Source organism: Durio zibethinus, chromosome 19, assembly GCF_047325235.1.
Source record: "Durio zibethinus cultivar Kanyao isolate XHJ-2024 chromosome 19, ASM4732523v1, whole genome shotgun sequence".
In the NCBI taxonomy this organism is placed as follows: domain Eukaryota; kingdom Viridiplantae; phylum Streptophyta; class Magnoliopsida; order Malvales; family Malvaceae; genus Durio; species Durio zibethinus.
Window position 1 is genome coordinate 757,009 of NC_143180.1, and position 22,844 is coordinate 779,852.

Consider the following 22,844-nt stretch of genomic DNA (forward strand, 5'->3'; position numbering starts at 1 on the left):
GATGCATGTAAGTTGGCAGCATTAGGATTCTTCTATATAACTCAATGTACTGTGTAGGAATTAAAGGAGAAAAAATTCATTCGTACTCGGCATTGTGGTTGGTTTTGGGGTGGATCAGTTATTTTCTTCTGCTATGGTATCATTAGGTCCAAAATATAAAATAAAATAAAATAAAAAACTAAGAGTGCACTGCTACATATATATGGAATCTTCAGATTGAAAAAGAAAACCATGAATTAAACATGCATGTAAAGACATATCACAAGTGATCATTTTTACATCCCACGTGATTTTCATGACTTTTCTTCTGCTATATATTATTACTGCCAAAAATTTTAGTCAATACTTTATAATTGAAGTCCTGATTTACACCTGTTTTGATTTCCATCACATAATGCTGCTTCACTAAGGTCTTTCTCATCCATCACTAGCTAGTCAGTAATCGCATACAATTAAAATCATATTTTCAAATGCCAACCTATATAAGCTGTTTGTCTCTCAACTTTATTTTGTGTCATGTTGAACACAGTTTGACTCAAAACAGGATTTAGGCGAACAATGATTGGAGACATATAATTCCCTGATTATACATTTTTTGTCACTTAACGAGTGAGTTAATTAGTTTTGGTTAACATGTCACATGGTTGCAGCTGCAAAGATCCAATTCTCAAATTACTCTGACTAATTGTCACCATCCTCTTCTAAAAGTGATTTGGATATATAGAAAATCAATCTCTAAATTGTAATTGTCGAGTTGGATTATTCCCCGGCCCTTTCCCTTTCCCTTTCCCTTTCCCTTTCAAATTAATGGTCAAAATGATTCGGAGAAAGAAACTTGTTTCAGGGGATGACTTCAAAAGGGTGTTGGGGGCATAACTTGATGACTCTAGCGGCCCATCCAGGATATAGTGGAAAGCCTGGTCATCAGGATTAATCGACCAAAACAGGTGAAATGAGATCCATACATTGTATGGAGAGCAAGCAACAAGATTAGAATGCAGCCAGGAACACATAGACACAATAAAATTAATGGCAACAAAACTAAATGGGGGCAGTACTAAATTGTCCCCTAAAGGAAAATTATAACCCATGTAGTACATTTGAATTCAATGAATTTCTTTTTGGATCATCAAATCACTTATTCATCCTCACCTTAACTAATTGTTCTTAATTTGGCTAATGTAATTATCATGCGGTTATTAGACAAGCATCCAAGGCAGTCTAGCTAGTTGGCTTTGATCAGCTGTCAATTGACAAATGTTGGGGTAACCATAGGCTATACAATAGCACACAACCGCACAAACATTAAAAGGCCGACCGAGCCAACGATCCAAGCATTCATGCTTGACTCTGCCACATTGAATTGACTCGTAAAAACAGATTCCAAATGAAAAATCAAGCATGCTTCAACACCTTTGAATGTCATTTTCTAGGACCCAATTGACTAATAATTAATTAGTCTTTTTTTTTTAAATAATATGAGAGGGATCCCCACAAGTTTCAAATTGCAAATTGCAAATTGTCTCAAACACTTGACAAGTTCTAGCTAGGATGAGAATTTTCTACGCTTGAATGACTTGTGGTAGCGTTTTTGTATATAGAGTCATCAAACTCATTATCAAGCCAGTCAATTTTTAAGTTATTTTTTTATAATTTATATGTCGGCAGCATAAACTGGTTGGGAATTAATTAAATCCATCAGCTCTAATGGTTAGGTCTAAGTCCAACGAGCAATGCTGGAAAGGAAACTGAGGGCCATGAAAGTTACAATTCCTTGGTGAAGGACATTTTCGCTTTCTTCATGTTTAGAAATGATTGAATATGGACTTTTTGATGTTTGAAATGTCTACATTCGATCATAACCTTTATGTCGACACTTACCAATACTAATAGTAAAACCCAATCCTGCAATCTTTTACTAATTTGATTTTATAATTGTTGTGATTCTCGACTTCATTTCAATTAAGTTTTACAATAATTTCTAAATATCTCTAACAAAAATCATTGCTATCATTTAACTCTATAAATATAGCTATATTTATGATGAGAAGAAAAAATATATGTTCTGTCTCAAATTTCTTCTTTGACAAGCCTCAAATTCAAGTGTAGCTGTAGCCGATGCGGTTGAACTACTTTTTTGGGTCCCGTTTGTTCTAACCTTGGGTCATGGCCTCTTTTACACGCTTAGAATGGCTACATGTGGAATTAGGCTCGATCCAAATTTTTGGAACTGAATCAAAATTTACCAACTCGAAATTAGAAAAGAATTTTGGCAAGAGAATTAACAAAATTTGGCACCCCCATTAAATGATGAAGAGAGAAAAGTTTGCTTCTTTCTGAAAAAAAAATACAGAAGATTTTTGTAATTAATGTAAGACAGAAAAACTGTGCTGCAGGTGGCAATAAGAATGTGTAGGAGCACTTGAAGTGTTTTCTCCTTTGAAGTCGTTGCAAGGCCAGAGGCTTCATATGCTGTTCTAAACATTTTGATGTTTGAAGTCTTTGGTTTCATTCCTCTTGAAATTCTTTTTCTAGCATTTTTATCTCCTAAGATAGGAACGATTGAAAACGGTGGCCAGTTTTGGCACCATGAGGCATTCTAATGGAGCCTAGGCAATTTATGATATAATAGTTGTGCCTACGTGGCCCTGGGGAGAATTTGCTTCCTCAACTTGTTGTGGCTATTACAGTTGGAGAAAGAGTAGTCGTGGTCCGAAACTACAACTTTCGGCACTGAGAGGCTCCAATGGTGCATTTGGTGAAGCTGCACAGCTAGGATATTGGAACAAATGTTATTTTTCATGGGCCAAGGAAGTGCCTAATGATGGAGGTTCCCAAACTTTCTACTCTCATGGCATTTCTCTTATTGTAGCCTGTACCTTTATATATAGTTAGTATCTGAGTTTTTCAGTATCTGAGTTTTTCAGTATCTGAGTTTTTCAGTATCAGTTACATGAAACTGGATTCATTCAATTGTTTAAGCACAAAGAAACATCTACACTTCAAACCAACAAAACAACAAAGAATTGCTACCAGCACCTAATGATCGGAATGGAAGAATCATGGGAAGGAGCTTTTTCGCACCCAATTAGGCAATGAACATTCAGAGTTAAAACTAAGATCCTTTAAGGTTTGCTTTGATTTTACAGGGCCTGGAACACCCTTTAGGCTAGGGGATCTCTGCTGATAGGCGCTAGACCTGCTACAGATCCTACAACTGCTGGGCAATTCTCTTGTAAGAGAAGATATAAGAGAGAGCTTGTTCTTATATGGTGAGTTGCTTTCAGACTGAGTATCAAAACTTCCAGTTCTTAGCTTTGGCGAACTCATTGATCTTACTTTTGCCTTAGCGGATTGTGTAGTAGCCATGTAAGTTGGAACTACAGGAGAGGTAGAAAAAGAATTGTCTTCTCCCAAAGAACACTGCTTTTTATGAAACGATCTTCGTGGAACTGGTGCTGGGGAATCCAATCCTTCTAAATGATAATGACACCGTCTTGGAAACGTCTTCAGTCTTAGTTGTTTAGCTCTGTCTTCCTCTGTAGGCCTCCGATTTGGAGTCCGAACTGAGTCCAAATCTTCAACTTCTTTACTTTTAGTGACTTGAGTATCCACCCATTCGTCTAACCAGTACTTTAATCTTCCATTACCCTTGTTCTGTTCTGATTCTGCTGACTTCTGCAATTTTCTTTTCTAACTCGTTAGAACAATGGACTAAGTAAATAAAAATTGAAGACAGATATTTCCAGCCAAAGAGGGTTACCCGATGAACATATGAGTATTCTTTTATCTTCTCTCTTTTCATTGCAGCTTCTTTCCTGCTTAAAACCACTGCATCTGCCTCTTCCTTTGTCAAAATGCTATCATCCCACCTTCTTTGACTGTTTATGTCTACCTGTAATTTTTTAACATTTTATCCAGTGTAATTCCATGGAGCACTTGTCGCATCAAAAAACAAAATTGTGATAGAAGAATAAGAGATGACATTCTCTTAGGAATTGGATTAGTGTTGTTTGCATCATCCACTCATACCTTAATAATCTTGTCTTTCAATGTTAGCAACTGTTTGTTCTCATCATATTGCCAAGTACCTTCTGCCATTTGGAATCTCCTTGCACAAACCTGGGACTGAATATTTACAACTGATTGTAAGCATTTTAGAGTAGTCATTGCCTGTCGTCTCACAGCCCAGCCTCGGATGATTGCTTGAAGCCTCACTATCCCCTTCAGTGCCCGCAAAGCTTTCCTTGCCTACAAGTTTCTCCATAAGAGCTTTAAAATCCAATATTGAGTTAATCAATGGTGCAATTTGTGTTCACAATACTTAGTGCAATTTGTTTTGGAGGAGCACTTATGACTGAGACTACTCTCAAGAACCCAATTGCACTAAAGGGAAAAAAAAATAAATGTGCATATGCAAATTTTGTTGGAATATAATTCTTTTCGCAGCTCACACGTCAGTTTTCTTAAGTTATTGCAAATGAAAAGAAGGAAGTTCAATAGTGATGAAACATGAGAACTTACAAGGTAGCCCCGAAAGGTAGCCTGGATTTTAGTGGCAGCAAGTTCTTGGATCTTCCTCTCCTGCTCATTAGATGAAGAGGAATCAGGTTGAACACCCGCAGTACGTTCTTCTGTTTCTCCTTCACATTTATGGTCAGATTGAGGGGTACCAGTGAGCCGAACAACCTGAGCAGCAACACGAGCGGCTGCAACAGCTGCTTCGGCGGCAGCAGCTGTGGCAATGGCCACAGTTAAAGCATGTTTGTCCTGCTCTTCCTCTGTTTCACTTTTTGTCCTGTCTCTTGGTGGTGATGGAGCTGTAAGGGATGCCAACCTTTTGGTCCTAAATCTTCCAAACATCCATTTCCTTCTTTTCTCCTTCTGAGAAATAGATAATATTCATGATTGACAGCCATCCATACAGAAAAAAAAATCATCAGGCATCTTTCATCAGTAAAAAGCAAAAGTACCTTTTCTGTTTTTGAAAGTGTCTCAAAGAGAAAAAACCTCTTCACTAGGTTGAACCAGCTCTTCTTCTTAGCCATCGAAGAACGACCACTTCAGGCAAAAATTTAAGTTATTTTCAGTAATTCTGATTCTTTACAGTTCTACATCCTAACCTGACGCAATAAAAGCTGAAAAATGGAGGAAAACTAGAATAGGAAGTAACATATATAGGATAGGTAATAATGGTCTGAAAGAACCAAAGTTTTTCAAGCATTTCATCAATAGTCAAAATAGATACTGTAGTGCTAAATTCCATACGGATTCTGCACAAAAAGTGCGCTGAACTCTTACCCATTTCCTACCGTGATCCGGAGAATCAAACAGGAATCACTGCTTCAAAAAAGCTTGGTCCTTGGGAACTTGGATATCTGAGATTGAGATAGGATTGCCGTGAATTTAAAACAACCATTCATTATTGTACCAACCACCAAGAAAAGTGGTTGTGAAGGAATTTTATCTGATAACTGAAGAAAGCCATATTTTTCCTTGGAAAACGGAAACCCAAAAGTTGATTAAATTCACCATTTGGTTATAATCTAGCAATGTACTATTAGATATCTGTTCAACAATTCATGGTTTTCCGTCTTTTTCATGATGAATTTCATCTGTTCAAAGTTGTGGGCCTTCCAAGGCTGAGCTATATACTGTATTTCATAGAGGGAACCTCAATGAATTATGAGAAAGTCTTTCAGAGCTTCATGGGGCCGCTCCATCCTTTTCGAACTCTCCACTTTTTCTCAAGTACTAACAGACATTTGAACATGTCTGTTGGGAACGAAATTACTTAACTATCCTTTTACTTAATCTTTTGGAAGGAACATAGCAATGCTTGAACATGATTAGCTAGAGAATTGAGATACCATGCATCCGGATTCATTCACCTCGCTATTTGCCAGAATTCTAGCATTCCACTAATTAACTTTGGGGTCCAAGAGCAACAATATCTAATTAGACCTCAATTTTGCTAGTCTATAAAAGAGAAGTTGATAGAGAGGGTAACTAGGATTTCTTATTGTAATTTGCATATTGCACATATGTTTTCAAGGCCGTTGAAGCTTGAGGATTCATCTACCAAATTTTTGAGTCTGGGAAGTTTTGATATGGATATCTTCGGCTGGTTAACAGTTATTTTTCCCTCTTAATTCATTAAGATGATTCGATCCTGATTCATAAAATAGTTAGTATTGAAACTTTAGAATAAAACTTCAAACAATTTCCAGGTACTTTGGCTTGAAATTATATATGAAACAACTGACAGAGATTGTCCTGATTAACACCTTGGGTTTTGCCTTAATATATCTTTTCCCTTTGCCCTCAAGGTAAAGTTATTACTCATTATTGGAAAATATGGACCATTACTTGAAAGCACAAGTAGTACAGTACTGAAATACCATTATATATATATATATATGCGCACACCAACATATACAAATTACATACATTCAGCCATTATTGAGGGAAATGGGCGATGGGGGATTGTTGATTGTTCTCATTGTGCACAGGATGAGAGATTTCAGGATAAGAAAACAACGCAGCATTGAGTTATGGAAGGGAATGACAGTTGTGAAAGGGCCCAAATGTTGAAAGAATGAATAGTCACCCATCACTTATAGTCTCTTATTCTCGTTCTCAACCTTTATAAAAAGAACAAGAATAATTCAGAAAACCAAAACCCCCAGGCCCTCAGTCTCTGATTCTATCTCTCTCCATAAAATTATTCTTCGGTTAGAATTCGTATAATGGGAAAATAAAAAATCTATTTTAAATGTTTCAGACAAATATTCAAATAACGATTTAAAAGCGAAATAACGGCCGTAAAATAGTGGTGGTGTCATCACCCGTCACTATTATTGGACAAAATACGGTTGTAAAATTTATTCACGACAAAAACGGAGTGTAACAACTGCAAATAACGGCTTAACGAAGAATAGCGGTAATAACGGATCGTTATTACCGTTATTCCGTTTTCCTACACGGATCTAATAGTTCGAGAAAAAAATAAAATTTCATGTTTCAACCATTCAATATTTCGGCACCTAAATTCAAATCAGCATCAAGTTTTCAGTCAATATTAAAGATCAAATAAGGTAAGAAAAGAAAGTTAAATTATTTTTTTTTTGTAAAATTTTTATAAAATGATCTGTTGTGAGAGTTTGAGACTTGAGAGAGACGAACGATGTATACTGAGTAAGTGATAATTATGAAAAGATGTGAGAGAAAATAAGAGATGAAAAAAAAAAATTTTGAAAAACAAAGCTTTGGATGCGAAGCAAATGAACAGAAGCTGATTCTAGATGGTTCTGTGGTCTTGCTACAATTAAACATTTGAGGGGCATTAAGACAAGCATGTGACGAGGGATTGGATGGGGTGGAGTGAGGTGTCGGGGGGGTGGAAGTTGAATTTTTTATTTAATTTTGTAATTAATTTTTGTAATTTTTTTAGATAAAATTTAATTAGAGGTTTTAAAAATTTATAATTAAAAAGATAAGAGATTAATAATTTAATATAATATATATAGAGATTTTAAATGAAAAATTTTGATAAATTTTTTTGTATAAATTAGATGAAAAATAATTAAAATTAAATATTATATTTTGATTGTGTTATATATTAATTTATAATTTTTTATCTGAATTTTAATATTTTTTTTGTTGTTTTGATATTTTATTGTTGTCAATTTTTTTTATATTAGATTAATTCTTGTTATTTTTGTGTAATTATTGAAGATTGTATTTATTATATAATTATTAAAAGTTATTTGTGACAAAAAAATTTATATCAATTAGTGTATCAAAAAGATTAAGTTATTTAATAAATTTAGCATTTTATAATCTATTACTCTTACTAAGATTAAAAACTAAAAAATAAAAAATATAGGTTTGAAAATTTTATTAAAATATAAGTTTGAAAATTTTTAATTTTTGAAATTTTTTTAGATAAAATCTAATTAGAGAGATTGAAGGTTTATAATTAAAAAAATTAAGGGATTAATAATTTAATATAATATATATAGAGATTTTAGATGAAAATTTTTGATAAATTTTTTTGTATAAGTTAGATAAAAATTAATTAAAATTAAATATTATATTTTGATTGTGTTATATATTAATTTATAATTTTTATATGAAATTTAATAAATTTTTTTGTGAATAAACCAAATATGAATGCTTTTTATAATCTAAATAAAATTATGAATAATTTTTAAAAAAAATAAAAAACATAGTGTCATAAACTATTTTTAAAATCATTGAATAAGAGTTTTTATAATTATAATTATAATTATTACATCTTATATAAATTGTGCAAAAAAAAAAAAAATTTCACGACCGCAATGACCACAATGATCGTAATGATCTCCGTTATATCCAAAAACGTGATAAACGTGAAGCGACAGAAAACATGACTTCGACTGCTATTTAAATCTCTAATTTCATATGCACATCTTTGAGTTTAAAGCATGAGTCGAGTTTTCTCAATTGTAATCATATAGACAATTATATATATGTCTACCATCACAGGACGGGATAGCATACGCCTCCAATTATGCAATTAGAAACTAGCTAGAAGCTCAAACTTGAATACAGCTTATTATTAGTAAGCACTAGAATTATAGGGAGTGGCAAATGGAGATCTAAAAAATGTTAAGAACATGCATGGTGAAAGAAGACCATCACTAGGCTTTTTACCGCATTCACATGGTGTTTAATTTGCGAAGCTTTTGCATTATTGAAACCAATGATCAGTAGCCACTGGCCTAATTTGGTAATTAATGCCCATGTGACCAATTATGGCATGTTTTCCTTTCAAGATATAGCATTTGTTTTTCCCTTGGCTGGTGGAAGAAGTGCTAAAGCCTGCAGGAGAATTAAACAACTCATCCATCATTTATGACAACCTTTCCTGGAGAAACATCCAAGGGAGATGCATGAGGGGTTTAAATGGATAACCTGCAAAAAAGTTGAGTAATTACTATTATGCTTGAGTTGAGTGTATTAATATTGAAGATTGAAGAAAAAAAAAATCTGTCGGCAATTTCAAGTTTTCAACCCTTGAGATGCTTGAGATTCATGTGGGAAAAAACTGTGTCAGAAAATAGGCAGAAGCCGAAATGTAATGCAGAGAACAGTAATTATTGTCTCACAAAATTCATGATAAGGCTTCAAGCCCCACTATGAAAACTTTGAGAACCATCTATTTGTAAGTAAGAAGTTAGCCTAGGAACCATTAATACTTGTTGCTTGGTCTATGAAGACAGTTTCCGTGCATAGTGAATAGGATAGAAAGCGGGAACCAAGCAGCACATGTAGCTTCAGGCTTTACTTGATCCATGCTCCACCCGATATGCATTAACCAACACCATCATGGAGTCACTCATGTCTCTTTCTTTTTGCAAAAGGATAATAAAGTTGAAAAATGCACCAACTCCCTTTGCCACCCTATAACTTTTAACTTTATTTTAGGGTACATGCATAAAAAAAAATTGATTGAATTAATGCACATGTTAGAGTAATATGATTACAGATCAGAAGATTTGATTGTTCATCTAACTCATAACTTTGGAAATAAGAAAAGAATTTAATGATATTTCATATTTTCTTTTACATTGAAAAGATTGAAAATTTATGCTCACTACCTTGATCTCTATCCATGAAATGAAAAACCCCTTCAAATAAAATGAGATTTGTAAAATTGAACATAACATCATTTAAAACTATTTGTATCCAATAAAAAAAGAACCCGATCGACATTGAGCCCAACAGATCCTGAAACTAAAGTTGTTAGATCCAGTAGTAATGGACTATTTTGATCCACTGGAACTGTTGGCCCAAAACAAGAGTTCAAGAGAAACACAGCCTGGCTGTCTTCTAATCTTCTGAGTTCTGAGTTCCGAATGTTGATGGCATTAGCCATTACCCAACAGAACAGAATCACTAAACACAAACCGTTGATTCTTCCTTCAACCCAAATATCTCATACTCTTCTTCCAACTCTTGCTTCATGAGAATCTAACCTCTATTTGGTTTTATGCTATATGCATCTTTATCTATCAACTCCCGGAGCTTTACTGCTTAATCCTAATATAACAGCGTTGCATTGAGGCATCTAACTAGCCAAAGGTGAGGGCTTCTATTTTATGACCATGGGGAGTGCTCATATGGGTATCTTTAGTTTTGAAAGAAATGGAATTTACGCTTCAGTTTATAGCCTAAAGCCTTTTTCTCCAAGTGGGTTCTTGATGAGTATTTGAAGACTGTGGAGTCGGTTAGGGAGAAGAAGCAATCCTTTAAATCGAATAGAGGCAATTCCAGTGAAAAATTAAGTAGAGGCAAGTCAAAGGATGATTCAAGTAGAAACTTTGGGGAGCAAGAAAAGATGTCCAAAATTGTTGAACACAATGAATTAAAAATAAAGAGTAAAGGAGCTGCTAGAAGTAGAAGCAAAAAGGCATTGCTTGTAAAAGGTGAAGATGAAGATTTGATGTCGGAGAGAGATGAATACAAGAATTTTGAAGAATCCAATGATGTTTGTAAGTGAGCCACAAGTTTCAGGAATGGAAATAGAAGAGAGAATAAAAAAATAGCAAAGTTGTAAGTACTTTGTGCCATCTTTCTTCTATTTCTTCTGCTAGTCTTTTCTTTCTATTCAAAATATTATTTGTGTTTTCTATTCCAATATCAACATTGTTTATATGAAATAGAGGCAGATATGATTCAATAACAAAAAGTGACGAAGATAATGTAAAGTTGATGAAGCTTGGGAAGCGTTCTGAGGAAGAAAAATGTCCAAAAATGTTAAATACAATGAAGTAAACACAAATAGTGATGGAGTTAGAAGAACTAGAAGTAGCAAGGCATTTGTTGAAGAAGGTGAAGATGATGATTTGAAGATAGAAAGAGCTGCATTCAAGAACTTTGAAGAAACCAATGATGTTGTTGATAAACCACGAGTTTCAAAGATGGAAATAGAGGCGAGTGTTCAAAAATTAGCAAAGTCGTATGTACTCTATAGCTCTCTTTTTTCTTATCTACAGTTTCCTTATGTCGATTTGGTATGTTATTTATATGAAATTATAAATCTTTTACAATCTCAGCGAGGTGTAAGCTACACCCTCTGTTTTTATCTATAAAAATTTTTAATATTGCTAATTCACTTATTTTTGTTGGACTATTTTTCCTCCACAGTAGCATTTGTTCGTTTGAATTGATCAAAAGGCTTAAATGGAGCAAGATAGTTTTTAAACAGCGGTAGAGCTATTAAGACTTGTTGCAGTTGTGTGAAGACAGTTTTGGATTTATTAAGTTTTTCTTTTAATAGGAGAAAAAATATCTTGCGTTCGGATATCTGAAGTTAAAACGTGCCGAGCAAATCTCATTTTTCCTTTAGTGCTTATTGCTGAAATGTTGATTGTCAACTTTCTTTTGTTGTGCCTAGGATATATATATATATCTTATCGAATGCCATTTTTCATGGATTATCCATTTCTTTTTCTTGTTTTACCAGTTTCTATATATATATATATATATTGGTCAAGTTTTATAGTCTCGTTCATCTTGAAGGAGTTCATTTTTAACATGTTGAATGGTGCAGACATTGATATGCCTGAGTGGATGTTTTCTAAGATGATGCGGGGTGCAAAAATAAAATTTCCAGATTATTGTATATTAAGGGTGATCCAAATGTTGAGTAAACTGGGGAACTGGAGGCAGGTACTTCAAGTCATTGAGTGGCTTCAAATGCAAGAGCGCTTCAAATCTCACAGGCTCAGGTATTTTCCTTCCCCCCCAGCCCCCCTACTTTCTATTATTTCTAAACCCATGTCCTTAGCAGCAGTTCTATTCTGTACGAAAATTTAAATTAATTAAGTTTTTAAAAAATTTCTAAGTAATTTTGAAAATTCACATCTTCATCGTCTTGCAAATTACTTCCAACATACCAAATTATTCAGGATTTAAATTAATCAAGTTTTTTAAAAAATTCTAAGTAATTTTCTATTGAATATTCTTTAAGTGCTCTAAAATTTGAAGTATATTGGTAAATTTGCTCCAAATTTATTTGTATAGTGGTAAAATTGCACCAGTTGACAGATTAGTGGTAAGTTTGAACCACTTACATAAGTAGAGTGGTAAATATGTACCTTATCCCTATATATGTTTTGGAAATTGACTTTGGCTATTTTCAGTTCTTGTAAATACCCTTTGGAAGGAAGGTAAGACACATGAGGCTGTATTGGCTGTTCAAGTTATGGAAAAACATGGAATTGTAGGTTCTGCTGCTCTTTATTACAACCTTGTTCACTGCCTTTGTAGTGCTGGAAGGTGCCAGGAAGCACTGATACAGGTATTTGATTTTTATGCTCAATTTATTTAGTACATTTGTTCTTTTTGTGCTTGTTAATATTGGAATCAATTTCAGCTAATATTTATTAGGAGCCTGGAGAAATTTACTGTTTAAATAAGTCAGGATTGGTTGGTAACATAGTCCAGATCTGATTGCTACAAATCCAACTTAAAATATGCCAAAAGTTTAGATGAGCTGAAAAGGATATTTAAAATGTTGCCAGATCCTGAAATATATTTCTAAAAGCTTGAGGAAGAATTCTTACATCGGAGAATATTAGAGAGAAAAATTATATTCAGATGGTATATCTAATCTTTGAATCGTGTATGTGGCATGTCTGGTGATTCTTAATTCTAATAGCTAACTGGAGAGGTTTCTGTGGCAGAGGAAGAAGGGTTCTGGTTTTGATAGCTTTAGAAAGTGTTGCCATCATGTATCTTACTAGAGCATGATAGTAGGACTTTTGAGAAACAGTAGAAGTTTTTACTTAATCCTGAGATGAAGTCTTTGAAATTCTATTCTTCAGGATAATCAGTGTGCACTAACGAGGTTTCTGTTTGTTGTGATATAATGCTGTATATGGGTTGTGAAGTATGCAGAATTGAAGTTTGTGAACTCTATTTCTTGTATCAATGAGCTTCAAGCCTTTAAACTACCCACAATGAACACGCAAGAAACTGTTAAGGTAATATCTGTCACTCGACTATAACATTTGCTAGCACATTAGCTTTCTGTCTTTTACAGATTGAGAAATATGCAAGGTTGCTAATAAACCTCTGGTTGTAACTTAAATTCAAGCATGTCTAGACTCTGAAAACATTGAAAATGGGGCATACATCTTCAAACAAATACAGAACTTTTGCTCTCCAAATCTTTTCACTTAAAATATCATGTTAAAAGCTTATCTGGATCATGGATTATTTGATCAAGCAAAAGATCTATTCCGGAAGACGTCAGAAGATGCGTATCAAATCAGCAGTAAATCTGATTATTGGCATCGAGTGATACCTGATAGTTATACATTTAATATTATGTTAGATGTATGTGATCGACAGAAGAGGTGGGATGAGTTTGAGCATGTCTGTCTAAGGATGTTGCACCATGGATTTCACTTCAAAGCAAAACGTCATGTCCACATGATACTGGATGCTGCTAGAGCTGGAAAGGTAATTTATAAAGAACCTGTCCATAATTAGAATGTTACAAACAGCCTTGCTTTTATTTTGGGCCAAGAGTGAACTATCTTAGAGCGTGGAGAGTTTTCTGCACTTGCTGGAGGTTCATGCAAAATAAAATTTGTATGCAGGTACTATTTAGAAATGTTTTTGATTAGGATATTGAGAGTTGTTAATATTTTCAGGCGGAAAGTATTGGAAACAACTTGGAAGGACTTGGAAAGAGCTGATGGAACCAGGACCCCTCCTCTGTCTATGATAAAAGAAAGGTTTTGTATGAAGGTGGAGAAAGATAACTACGTTTCTGCTTTTTCATACAGTACCATGGGTCCTGTGGTTTGTGAGTAGACCTCTTCAAGCGATGGGTTATCGATCAAATTCGAAAGTTTGTCTTGGTTTTAAAAACATTTTAACGAAAAAAATTTTGTTAAATAAGTTTAAACATAATTTTTAGATATGTTTAAATTTTAAATTGAGTCTTAGAAAAAAAATTTAAAATTTGAGTGTGACTTGAATTTACATATATATAAATTTTTTATTTATATATATATATATGTAAATTATATATAAATTAAGTCATATGTATATAAAAATTAAAAATAAAAATGATATATATTTTATTAAATTTAATTATTATTTTATATAATTTTTATTGTTAATTTATTTGTATATGAATTAAATATAATTTTATTAAATTTAATTTGATCATATTTTTTAATTTTTATTATATAAATTAAATTTAATAAATATATTTATAAGTTATTTTTTTAATTTGGATCTGATTTGAATTTCAAATAAAATAAAATAAAATAAATATATAAATATTAATATTAAATATGAGTTTGATCTAAATCTGATTTGAGTAGACTCGTGAACACCTACGAGCAAGTTACAGGCATGATCCAAGTCAAACACGGTATAACTTATTCAAGGACCACGCCTCTCGTTTCCAAAACGATACGATTGTAGGATTAGCAGATGAAGTGAAGAAGATTCTGAGCAGAAGCGACTCACTAAACGCACTTCTTCAGAAGGTTTTAACATCTTCTAAAGAATTGATATCGCTGAACAAAAACTGTTTGTACAGTTGAATGAAGTTAGTAAAGCTTTTAAATCTTGATAAAATATGCCTTCTCCCTTCTTTTTTTTTGTTTATTTCTTTTTCTTATCGTTACACTATGACTAATTTAATTGGATTTTCCTATGATTGGCAAGTGAAGAAACTGTTATTCTTTTTACTATTTCTAGTCTCTTAATAAATTCTAATCTATTGGTTTGGAATACTTCAAAAACTTTTTTATTAGTAGATTTTATTTAAAAGTGATAACATAAATTAAGAAAATCAAAGATTAGTTTGAAATTAAAATGTTAGATTAGATTCAAATTAAATTTAAATATTAAATATATATATATATATTAAATTTGAATCAAATTTTATATTAAAAATAAAAAATTAAATAAAATTACAGTAAATTATATATATTAATTTATATATATTTTAAATTTTTATAAAATAAAAATAACAATTTTATATAAAAATTTACTTAAATATATTATTACTTTATATTAAAATAATATATAAATAAATTTCAAAAATCAGTTAATTAAATTTAATCAAATTAATAAAATTTAACTCAAATTAAAATTAAAATTTAAAAATTTATAATATTATATAATATATATAAAAAAAAAATCAAATCAAATCTCATTACATTTAAACAGTATCACCCCTACCTTCATCAATAAGGAATTTAACCAAAAAAAAAAAAACCCTAACATCACCACAAAGCAGACAGTCTATAAATTGCAATCGCCAATCGCATCTTTTAGGCCAAATTCCTGCCTCCAACTGCAAACTATCTCCTCATCTCTCAGTTTTACCAATGGGTGTTGTTTGGCTCTTCTCTTTTTCTTGTCAACAAAATCTCTGTTCCACACGCAACCCTTTCGGTTTTGCAGCTGCTGTCCTCTTTTCGTAAAGTAGCTTGTCTTGTGCTTCTTTTTTTGTTTTCTCTGCCCCTTAATTAAAGCCATACTTTTTGGAGGAGAGATGGGCAATTGGAGAAATCAACTAAGATTTTACCCCCTACGTAGACCTCCTAAATATCCTTCTTGCTATCATGACCCTGAACCCTCTCTTTCTGGTACTACTTCTACTGTTTTAACTTTTCTTTTTTATAGTTCCTTCTATGCATATTATATTTTCAATCCTTTTTTCTGTGAATTTGCTTTTCTACAATTGTTGGCTTCTCTAAAATTCCTGTTGGTTTTACTTCATATCTCCCCATCTTACATTCACTTGTGGGGTTTTTATCTGAATTTCTTACACTTGTTTGGATTTGGAGATAGTACACAGTTGTTACAGCATCTTTAGAATAAGGAAAGAATGAGGGAAAAAAATTGATGAATGCACAATGTAGATGGAAAAGAAAACTAAGTTCCTGTGCTTAACAATTAGGTGTTTTCTTGGCTTTTTGCATAAAACCATAAATATTTTTTTTAAGTGTATTGGAATTAAAAGTTATGATAAATGATTTACATGATATTTCCAATTTATCAGTAATTGCTAGTTTGATTTTAACTTAAAATACCATCTTTAGTGTATTTATTAATAAAATTCTGTTGTAGTTCCATGTTTTAACTTTTCCTTTCTGCTAACAAACTATCTACATTGTCTAAGAATTAACACTTGTTTATTCAAGTAATCACAAATGAATACACACACACACACACACACACAAAAACATATGTGTGTGTGTGTGTGTTTGTATGTTTGTATGTTTTGGGATGATCAGAAATAGATATTGTAGTGGTGATCCTGGGTGGTATCAACTGCTTGAGTTATAATAAATAAATACACTTCTGTTACTGAATATGTTAAGTGGTTTTTATCTAATAGTGAATGCTGAATTTTAAGACTAAAGTTACCAATTGCAAAATGATGATTTGTACAAAAACTTTACATGATTAAGGTTTTGGTTTTCAACAAATGGTTATTTTTCAACTCCCAAGCATTTAAATTAAAAAGCAGATCTTATTTGTCACCTATTTTCCATTGATGTGTTTTGAATAATTTCTTTATTGTTCTGTTAATGGCTATATTTACCTATCAAAATGTTAGACATGTGTATTTACCGTTCTCATTATTGTCTGTATTATGTTTGCAAGGTGTGTGATTCTTTTCTAATTATATTTTTCTCCTCGTAGAGTATTGTAATGATGGTGTGCCTTTGTGGGAAAAGAAATTCTGCACTTTAGTTGGAAGAATATCATGGCGGAAGATTGTTGATGCCAGGGTCATCTGCTACAGTGATAATGTGCTTGATTGGGATGACTCAGCTGGAGAAGAAGCATTTCAAAATGCAAAAAAGCGCTATTGGGCAGAGATCAATGGCTTCTCCTGTGACATTTCTGCTCCTGATCCAAGTTCTTATATTGATGAAATAAATTGGAACCCTTACATTGATCCTGAATTAATTAGGGACTTAGAACAAGAATGCTTTGCTCCCAATGATGGAGAAAACAAAGTGGCAAGGAACCTTTCATCTCCTCCCTCAGAAGGGCGTAACACAAACCCTTCTAAGGTTGATAATCCCTGGGAATGTAAAAGTGATATTCAGGTAATTGAAGGTTTAAATGATCTCAATGGCTGGGGCCGGTCAGTCAGTAAAGTTGATAACTCAAGGAATTTAAGTAGTAATGGAAATAATCCTTGGGACAATAGCATTAATTGGGGGAATCAAAGTGGAAGGCACAACTCGTGGGGAGATTATGGCACAAGGGATTGGAATGCTGGCAACAATTCCTGGGGTCATAGCTGGCAAGTCATTGGTTCTAAGAAGGATGGTGGATGGGGAGACTTCAAACGTAATTCTTGGGGAAGGAATCAGCAGGATTCTAAGAAGTTGTCTAATGGGTATAATTCATGGGATCGTAGCTTTGCTCAACACAGTGGAGCTCCAAATGATCAGGGTTGGGGATATTGTGGGAGAAAAAGAAAATCACGGGTTTGGAAACCAAGGGAGAATCATAACATTGGGTCAAGAAAGTTGGACTTGAGAAGAACTAGCAGCAATGGGGGAGCATGGCACAGTGGTTCCCGCAAGAGGGAAGGTTCTCACCAGTATATACCTCGTTATGAAAGCTCCAGGTTACAACGGGATGATAATTTGACAAGTCATTGCTGGAGGAGTGGGAAACCTAACAAAGAAGGTTAGCTTTGTGCTTGAGTAGCCAATGCTACTGACTAAATTTTGTGTCCTGGATATTATGAGATTCTGTGTCCATCCAGCCTTGAAGTCATTTATTTCATTTTACTTCATTTTATGCAATTCATTGAACAGCATAACAGATAATAGTGAACCTTCTCCTGGGTTTTAGAATTGTGTGGGGAGTTATACAACTACCTTTGTTCGATATTGACATCTTTGTTTTGGTCCATGAGCAAGATATGCCTATAGCTGTGCGATTTTGTTATTAATTTACTGGTTCTACAGCAGTGCTATATATTTTGTTATTATTATGCATGCTTCTCGCATTCTTAATCCCTCGATTGGATTGGGAACTTGCAAAATTGTTGCTACGCTAGTTTGTTTAGTTTTTGTGTTGGAGCATTGAACACGCATGATTACGTCTAGTATATAGAAAAGAAAATTGTCCATATGTAGTAAATTTTTAAAATTTCATATCACTTAAAAATAACTTTAGATATACTTGAAGATGGTCCTCAACTAGACTAATAAAAAGATGCAACATGTTGTATTTTCAGTACTCGGGTAGATGTGAAAAGGAGTGTGATGAAACAGATATGATGATTGGGTTAACTAGGCTCATTTATATTTCCAAGATCAGAAGAAGTTGGTGAATGGAACATTTTTGGGTGTTTTGGAAATGCGTCATGCATAAAAAACCGTGGAGATAATAGATACAGAAAATGAAAATTAACCTTAAACCCACAATCTCTCCCATATTTCATTTCCAAGGCCACTAATTCAAGAGACAAATGTCATGGTGCCTTGTGCTAACTAATGATGTTATTTGACTGCAAGTTTTATGATTACTTTTTTGTACATGTGAAAGATTTTATAATAGAATACAAGATTTGACTTTTTATTATTATTATTTTTTTTACCTCAAGTCAAATAAGAGATAAGAATTGCTAATAAATTTTAAGTCTCAATTGATATTTTGATAAATATTTTTGGACATCAAATTTGAGCATAAGAAAATAAGTTGTTCCATGAAAAAAATCATCTCATTAATCTTCACTGAGGTCTAGATCAAATTTGATGTTGCAGCTTAATTAACACTAGTGTTCTGATCTCAATTCATCAACTTCATTTTCCTTGATTTCTAAGCCTGTCTCTTTTAATGTTGTTACATATCATCAGGTTTGACACATTTCACAGAATCCAAATAGAACCACTTTATTAAATATAAACGAGTTTTGGGAATATTAGTTGGTTAATTGCTGTCTAAATATTGTAGTTGCATAACTAGATACAAAAAGTAAGAAAAATTATGCCTTCAACGATTGACCGAATTTATTTATTCAAAAAAAATTAACATGGACCTAAATTTAGTTTAACAAAAGAATAATTTGGCTATTTATCTACCTAACATAGCTGACATTTACATCAATTGATTCGGTTCCCAATATAATTTTGTGCAACCCAGATGGCAAAAGTATGTAACCCTTGTCGTCCACAATTCTCAAGCTGTCGCAAGCATTAAGCGCAAACTTAACCTTCTGGCTCTGTTTTGCAGCAACAAAAACTCTTTCAAATCCAACTACTTGTTTAATATGACTTCTAACAATTCCCTCCGGAGGCTTTGAGTATACCATTACAACTTCATTGCCATCTTTGTCTCCCACATTCTGCACTTCAACCTCAAACACTATTTCATTTTCACATGTTAAATCATCAACCAAAACAGCAGGACATGACGATTGCTCCAACGATTTGTCTGTGTACTCCACGTTGCGACAGTGTTGGAGCCTGTTCAGTTTGACAGGGAGAGATATATTTGTGGATGCCAACTTATAGCTAAAGCTTGTGTAGCTTAGTCCAAATCCAAAAGGATATACCGTTGACCCATTGAAGAATTTGTATGTTCTTCCTGGATAACCTAAGCTATCAACTGGACGTAATTGCATGGATGTCATGGGCATCTTACTCACATAATCATTTTCATACCATGTAATGGGTAGTCTTCCACCTGATAGAAAAAAAATTCAAGTTAAATACTCATATTAAATTGCAAGTTATTTTGTGTATGTGAAAACCAAGCTTTAAATTGACTGTACCAGGATTGTATTTTCCGAAAACAACATCTGCAATGCCACGGCCACCTTCCTGACCAGGATGTCCAAACCACAAGATTCCTTTGATTTTAGTATTATTCTTAGCAAATGAGATATCAACCCCACCTGCAGACATGATTACAAGAACTACTGGTCCATTGGAGGCTTCGGCAACTTTGATGATCAACTCTTTTTGATAACTAGGAAGAAGGAGATCCTCTCTATCCCTGTCCTCATGCTCAATTGATAAATCTGTACCCATCACAAGTATAGTTGCATCTGCTCGTTTAGCTGCTTCCTGCGCTTTTGAAATTAACTTATCATTCGGGCATTTGACTCCTTCACAACCCATTTCGTATATCACTTCTCCAAAGGCAGACAAGGCACTAAGTGGAGAAACATATCGGCAAGGGACACCTGCAATAATGGAAGAAAACAACATATTTTTTTTGAGTAAAAGCCTGTTGTAAAATGATGAACTGAATACTAAAATGACAATCAAAAGTACTGTAACTCAAACATATATATAATTACAACCAGCATAATTTCCGAGCATCGCTCCCGTAGCATTAGCATTTGGCCCGATTACTGCCAGGGTCTTAACTGCATCAGTGTTCAATGGCAAAGTTGCATCATTCTTGAGAAGTACGGCTCCTTGCCTAGCTGCTTCTGCTGCCAATTCGATGTGTTCTTGGGAACATATATCCCTTTTTCCAAGTGTCAGAAAACTTCCATCAAAGAAGCCAAGCCTCATTAGTACCACATAGAGGTTCTTTAAAGATGTATCAATTTCTTCCTCCCTAACTTTTCCTTGCCTGACGGAACTTTCAAGATGATTAGGGTAATAGGCTCCACAATCCAGATCTAAGCCTGTAGCATGCATGAAAGACAATCTTCTTTAGTCTATGTTAACAATGCATTATTAGCTACTATATATATATTAGCGATCGACTTGCCTGCTTTTAGTGCCTGTGCCACGGCATCTTCCGCTGTATCATTGAGAAAATGGTGACCTCTAACCATCTCCAGAACGGAATCACAATCTGCAACTATATATCTGAAAAAAAGGATAGAAAATCAAACTACATAAAATTTATCTTAAGATTTTTTATGTATGTAAAAAAAAGTAAGTTTACTGGATAGATACCCGTTAAATTTCCACTTTTTTCTGATTGTTTCTTTCAAAAGAGCGGCATCAGCACAAGTTGGAATGCCATTGACACGATTATAGGAGCACATTATACTACTTACATCACCATCTTTAACACAAATTTCAAATGGACGAAGAAAAGTTTCCACCATATCTTGCTCGGTGACCTTCATTGAGAAAAAGGAGGTAAACCATATATAAATTTAAATGTAAAATTAGGTTTATTAATTTTTTTAGCTTTTCAATATGATACTGAAATTACCTTTGCATCAAAACTCTTTCGATTAACACCATGCCAGTTATCAACATCATAAGCAGCGTAATGTTTGCAACATGCTGAAACCTTAAGAGGTCTAGAGCCAGTATTGTTTGTTTGTTCTTGTCCTTCAACATCTTGCAAACCTCTTACATAATTAGCTCCATAAACACCTGATACAAAAGGATCTTCTCCAGATGTCTCAGTGATCCTTCCCCACCTGGGGTCCCTTACGGGATTTACCACTGGACTCCAATAGGTTAATCCAGTGTTCCCCAAATTGAACATTGCCCTCCCTTCTGTTGAAACAGCCTGTATAACAATAACACTTACAAAATTAATCAAGTTGTGTAAATGATGAATAGATATTGAAAAAAAAAAAAATGTTAAGCTTAACTATAATATATAATAGAATTATATTCCTACCTTTCCAAGAATTTTCCAAAGCGTTCGATTAAATGCTGCAGTTGTGTGAATAACAGTAGGAAAGCTTGTTGCACCAGGAACAAGCTCATTAAAATATGGGCCTATACCAATGCCTGAAATACCATGCAAAGCTTCAGACCACCAAAAATACGCAGGCAAACCTATTCGTAATACCCCAGTAGCATTATCACCCATTTGTTTCACTTTTTCGGGCAATGTCATCCTATCAACTAAATCTTTTGCTCTAACTTCATACGGAAGACTTTTATCACAATAAGCAAATTCAGACATTGTCAAATTCATCAAATCAAATCTTGCACTATCACAAACATAAGGAGCAAATTTATATGGCACTAGTCGAGCCCGATAGTCAGCAAAACAGATGGTTGAATAAAAAACAATAATAAAAGAAAAAGCCATAAGAACATTAATAAAATTTTGTGCAGCCATTTTTAGAAAAAAGTGTAACTAAAAAGTAAGAATAAATCTCCCTATTTATACAAAAAACAATCAGCCATTAATGAACAACTTCCTATAGTTTTTTTGATAAGCACTATCTATGATATAAAATTAGATAAAGATAATATTTTATTAATACTATTTTATAAAAAAAAAAAGATATAATATATATTTTAAGATTAGCACCAAGTTCAATATCAAAATAAAATTACATTAATCCCATAAATTTGATAGGCTGGTAAGCATAATATTAAATGTTTTTATTATATTATCTTATCTATTTAAAAAAATATCTTTTTTCTTATAGATATCTAAAAATATTATTTTTTTAAAATAAAAAAATGTTATTAGTTAGTTATATATAACTTTAGGTAGTAATATTAGTCATCGTATATGGTATAACTTTAGTAGTAATATTACCTTTTAATTTAACTCAAAGAGAATTTAATTGGTGTGCTAAATAGTTCATGTTTTATTTATAAAATACGAAATTATAAAAGGTATTTTTAATTAATTTTAAATCTGAAAAATCATTCATATATATATTGTTTGCTTTATGGAGACCAAGTTTAATTAGAAAACGTAGAGATCCAATTGTTTTTATAGCAATTTTATATATAATATTGGTTACTTAATTATACAAGTGGCCAATAAGTAGCAATTGAAAATGATTTTTAAGGAAATTAAAGAAAAAGCAGGCAATGCGATATACATGAGCATGAAAG

The 22,844-nt window shown here is 33.1% G+C and overlaps 4 protein-coding genes across 8 annotated transcripts; 2 read left to right on the forward strand and 2 right to left on the reverse strand.

Moving 5' to 3' along the window:
• Nucleotides 1–2,949: 2,949 nt before the first annotated feature.
• Nucleotides 2,950–5,621, reverse strand: LOC111309705 (protein IQ-DOMAIN 11-like). Its single transcript, XM_022908708.2, has 6 exons — nucleotides 5,302–5,621; nucleotides 4,974–5,061; nucleotides 4,525–4,884; nucleotides 4,033–4,251; nucleotides 3,764–3,895; nucleotides 2,950–3,678 (listed from the first exon to the last, which is right to left on the reverse strand). The coding sequence occupies exons 2-6, from the start codon at nucleotides 5,046–5,048 to the stop codon at nucleotides 3,061–3,063; spliced, it is 1,404 nt and encodes a 467-aa protein (XP_022764443.2). The 5' UTR covers nucleotides 5,049–5,061; nucleotides 5,302–5,621; the 3' UTR covers nucleotides 2,950–3,060.
• Nucleotides 5,622–9,885: 4,264 nt separating this feature from the next.
• On the forward strand, nucleotides 9,886–14,031 carry LOC111309707 (pentatricopeptide repeat-containing protein At1g30610, chloroplastic-like). 5 transcript variants are annotated; one of them, XM_089748224.1, is made up of 7 exons: nucleotides 10,840–10,979; nucleotides 11,600–11,777; nucleotides 12,192–12,218; nucleotides 12,319–12,349; nucleotides 12,942–13,034; nucleotides 13,388–13,515; nucleotides 13,710–13,848. In XM_089748224.1, the coding sequence occupies exons 2-6, from the start codon at nucleotides 11,608–11,610 to the stop codon at nucleotides 13,436–13,438; spliced, it is 372 nt and encodes a 123-aa protein (XP_089604350.1). In that variant the 5' UTR covers nucleotides 10,840–10,979; nucleotides 11,600–11,607; the 3' UTR covers nucleotides 13,439–13,515; nucleotides 13,710–13,848. The 5 variants fall into 5 exon arrangements, with proteins under 5 accessions (XP_089604351.1, XP_089604352.1, XP_089604353.1 ...); XM_089748223.1 differs by having other exon boundaries at nucleotides 10,869–11,005; XM_089748225.1 differs by adding an exon at nucleotides 9,886–10,599 and having other exon boundaries at nucleotides 10,710–11,005; nucleotides 12,192–13,515; nucleotides 13,710–14,031.
• A 1,239-nt stretch (nucleotides 14,032–15,270) lies between these two features.
• Nucleotides 15,271–18,004, forward strand: LOC111310075 (uncharacterized). Its single transcript, XM_022909188.2, has 2 exons — nucleotides 15,271–15,668; nucleotides 16,732–18,004. The coding sequence occupies exons 1-2, from the start codon at nucleotides 15,575–15,577 to the stop codon at nucleotides 17,739–17,741; spliced, it is 1,104 nt and encodes a 367-aa protein (XP_022764923.1). The 5' UTR covers nucleotides 15,271–15,574; the 3' UTR covers nucleotides 17,742–18,004.
• A 487-nt stretch (nucleotides 18,005–18,491) lies between these two features.
• Nucleotides 18,492–22,264, reverse strand: LOC111309708 (beta-xylosidase/alpha-L-arabinofuranosidase 1-like). The gene is made up of 7 exons (XM_022908710.2): nucleotides 21,661–22,264; nucleotides 21,241–21,546; nucleotides 20,976–21,145; nucleotides 20,785–20,885; nucleotides 20,366–20,698; nucleotides 19,832–20,245; nucleotides 18,492–19,743 (listed from the first exon to the last, which is right to left on the reverse strand). Exons 1-7 carry the CDS (start codon nucleotides 22,108–22,110, stop codon nucleotides 19,136–19,138), a joined length of 2,382 nt encoding a protein of 793 aa, XP_022764445.2. The 5' UTR covers nucleotides 22,111–22,264; the 3' UTR covers nucleotides 18,492–19,135.
• Nucleotides 22,265–22,844: the final 580 nt, after the last annotated feature.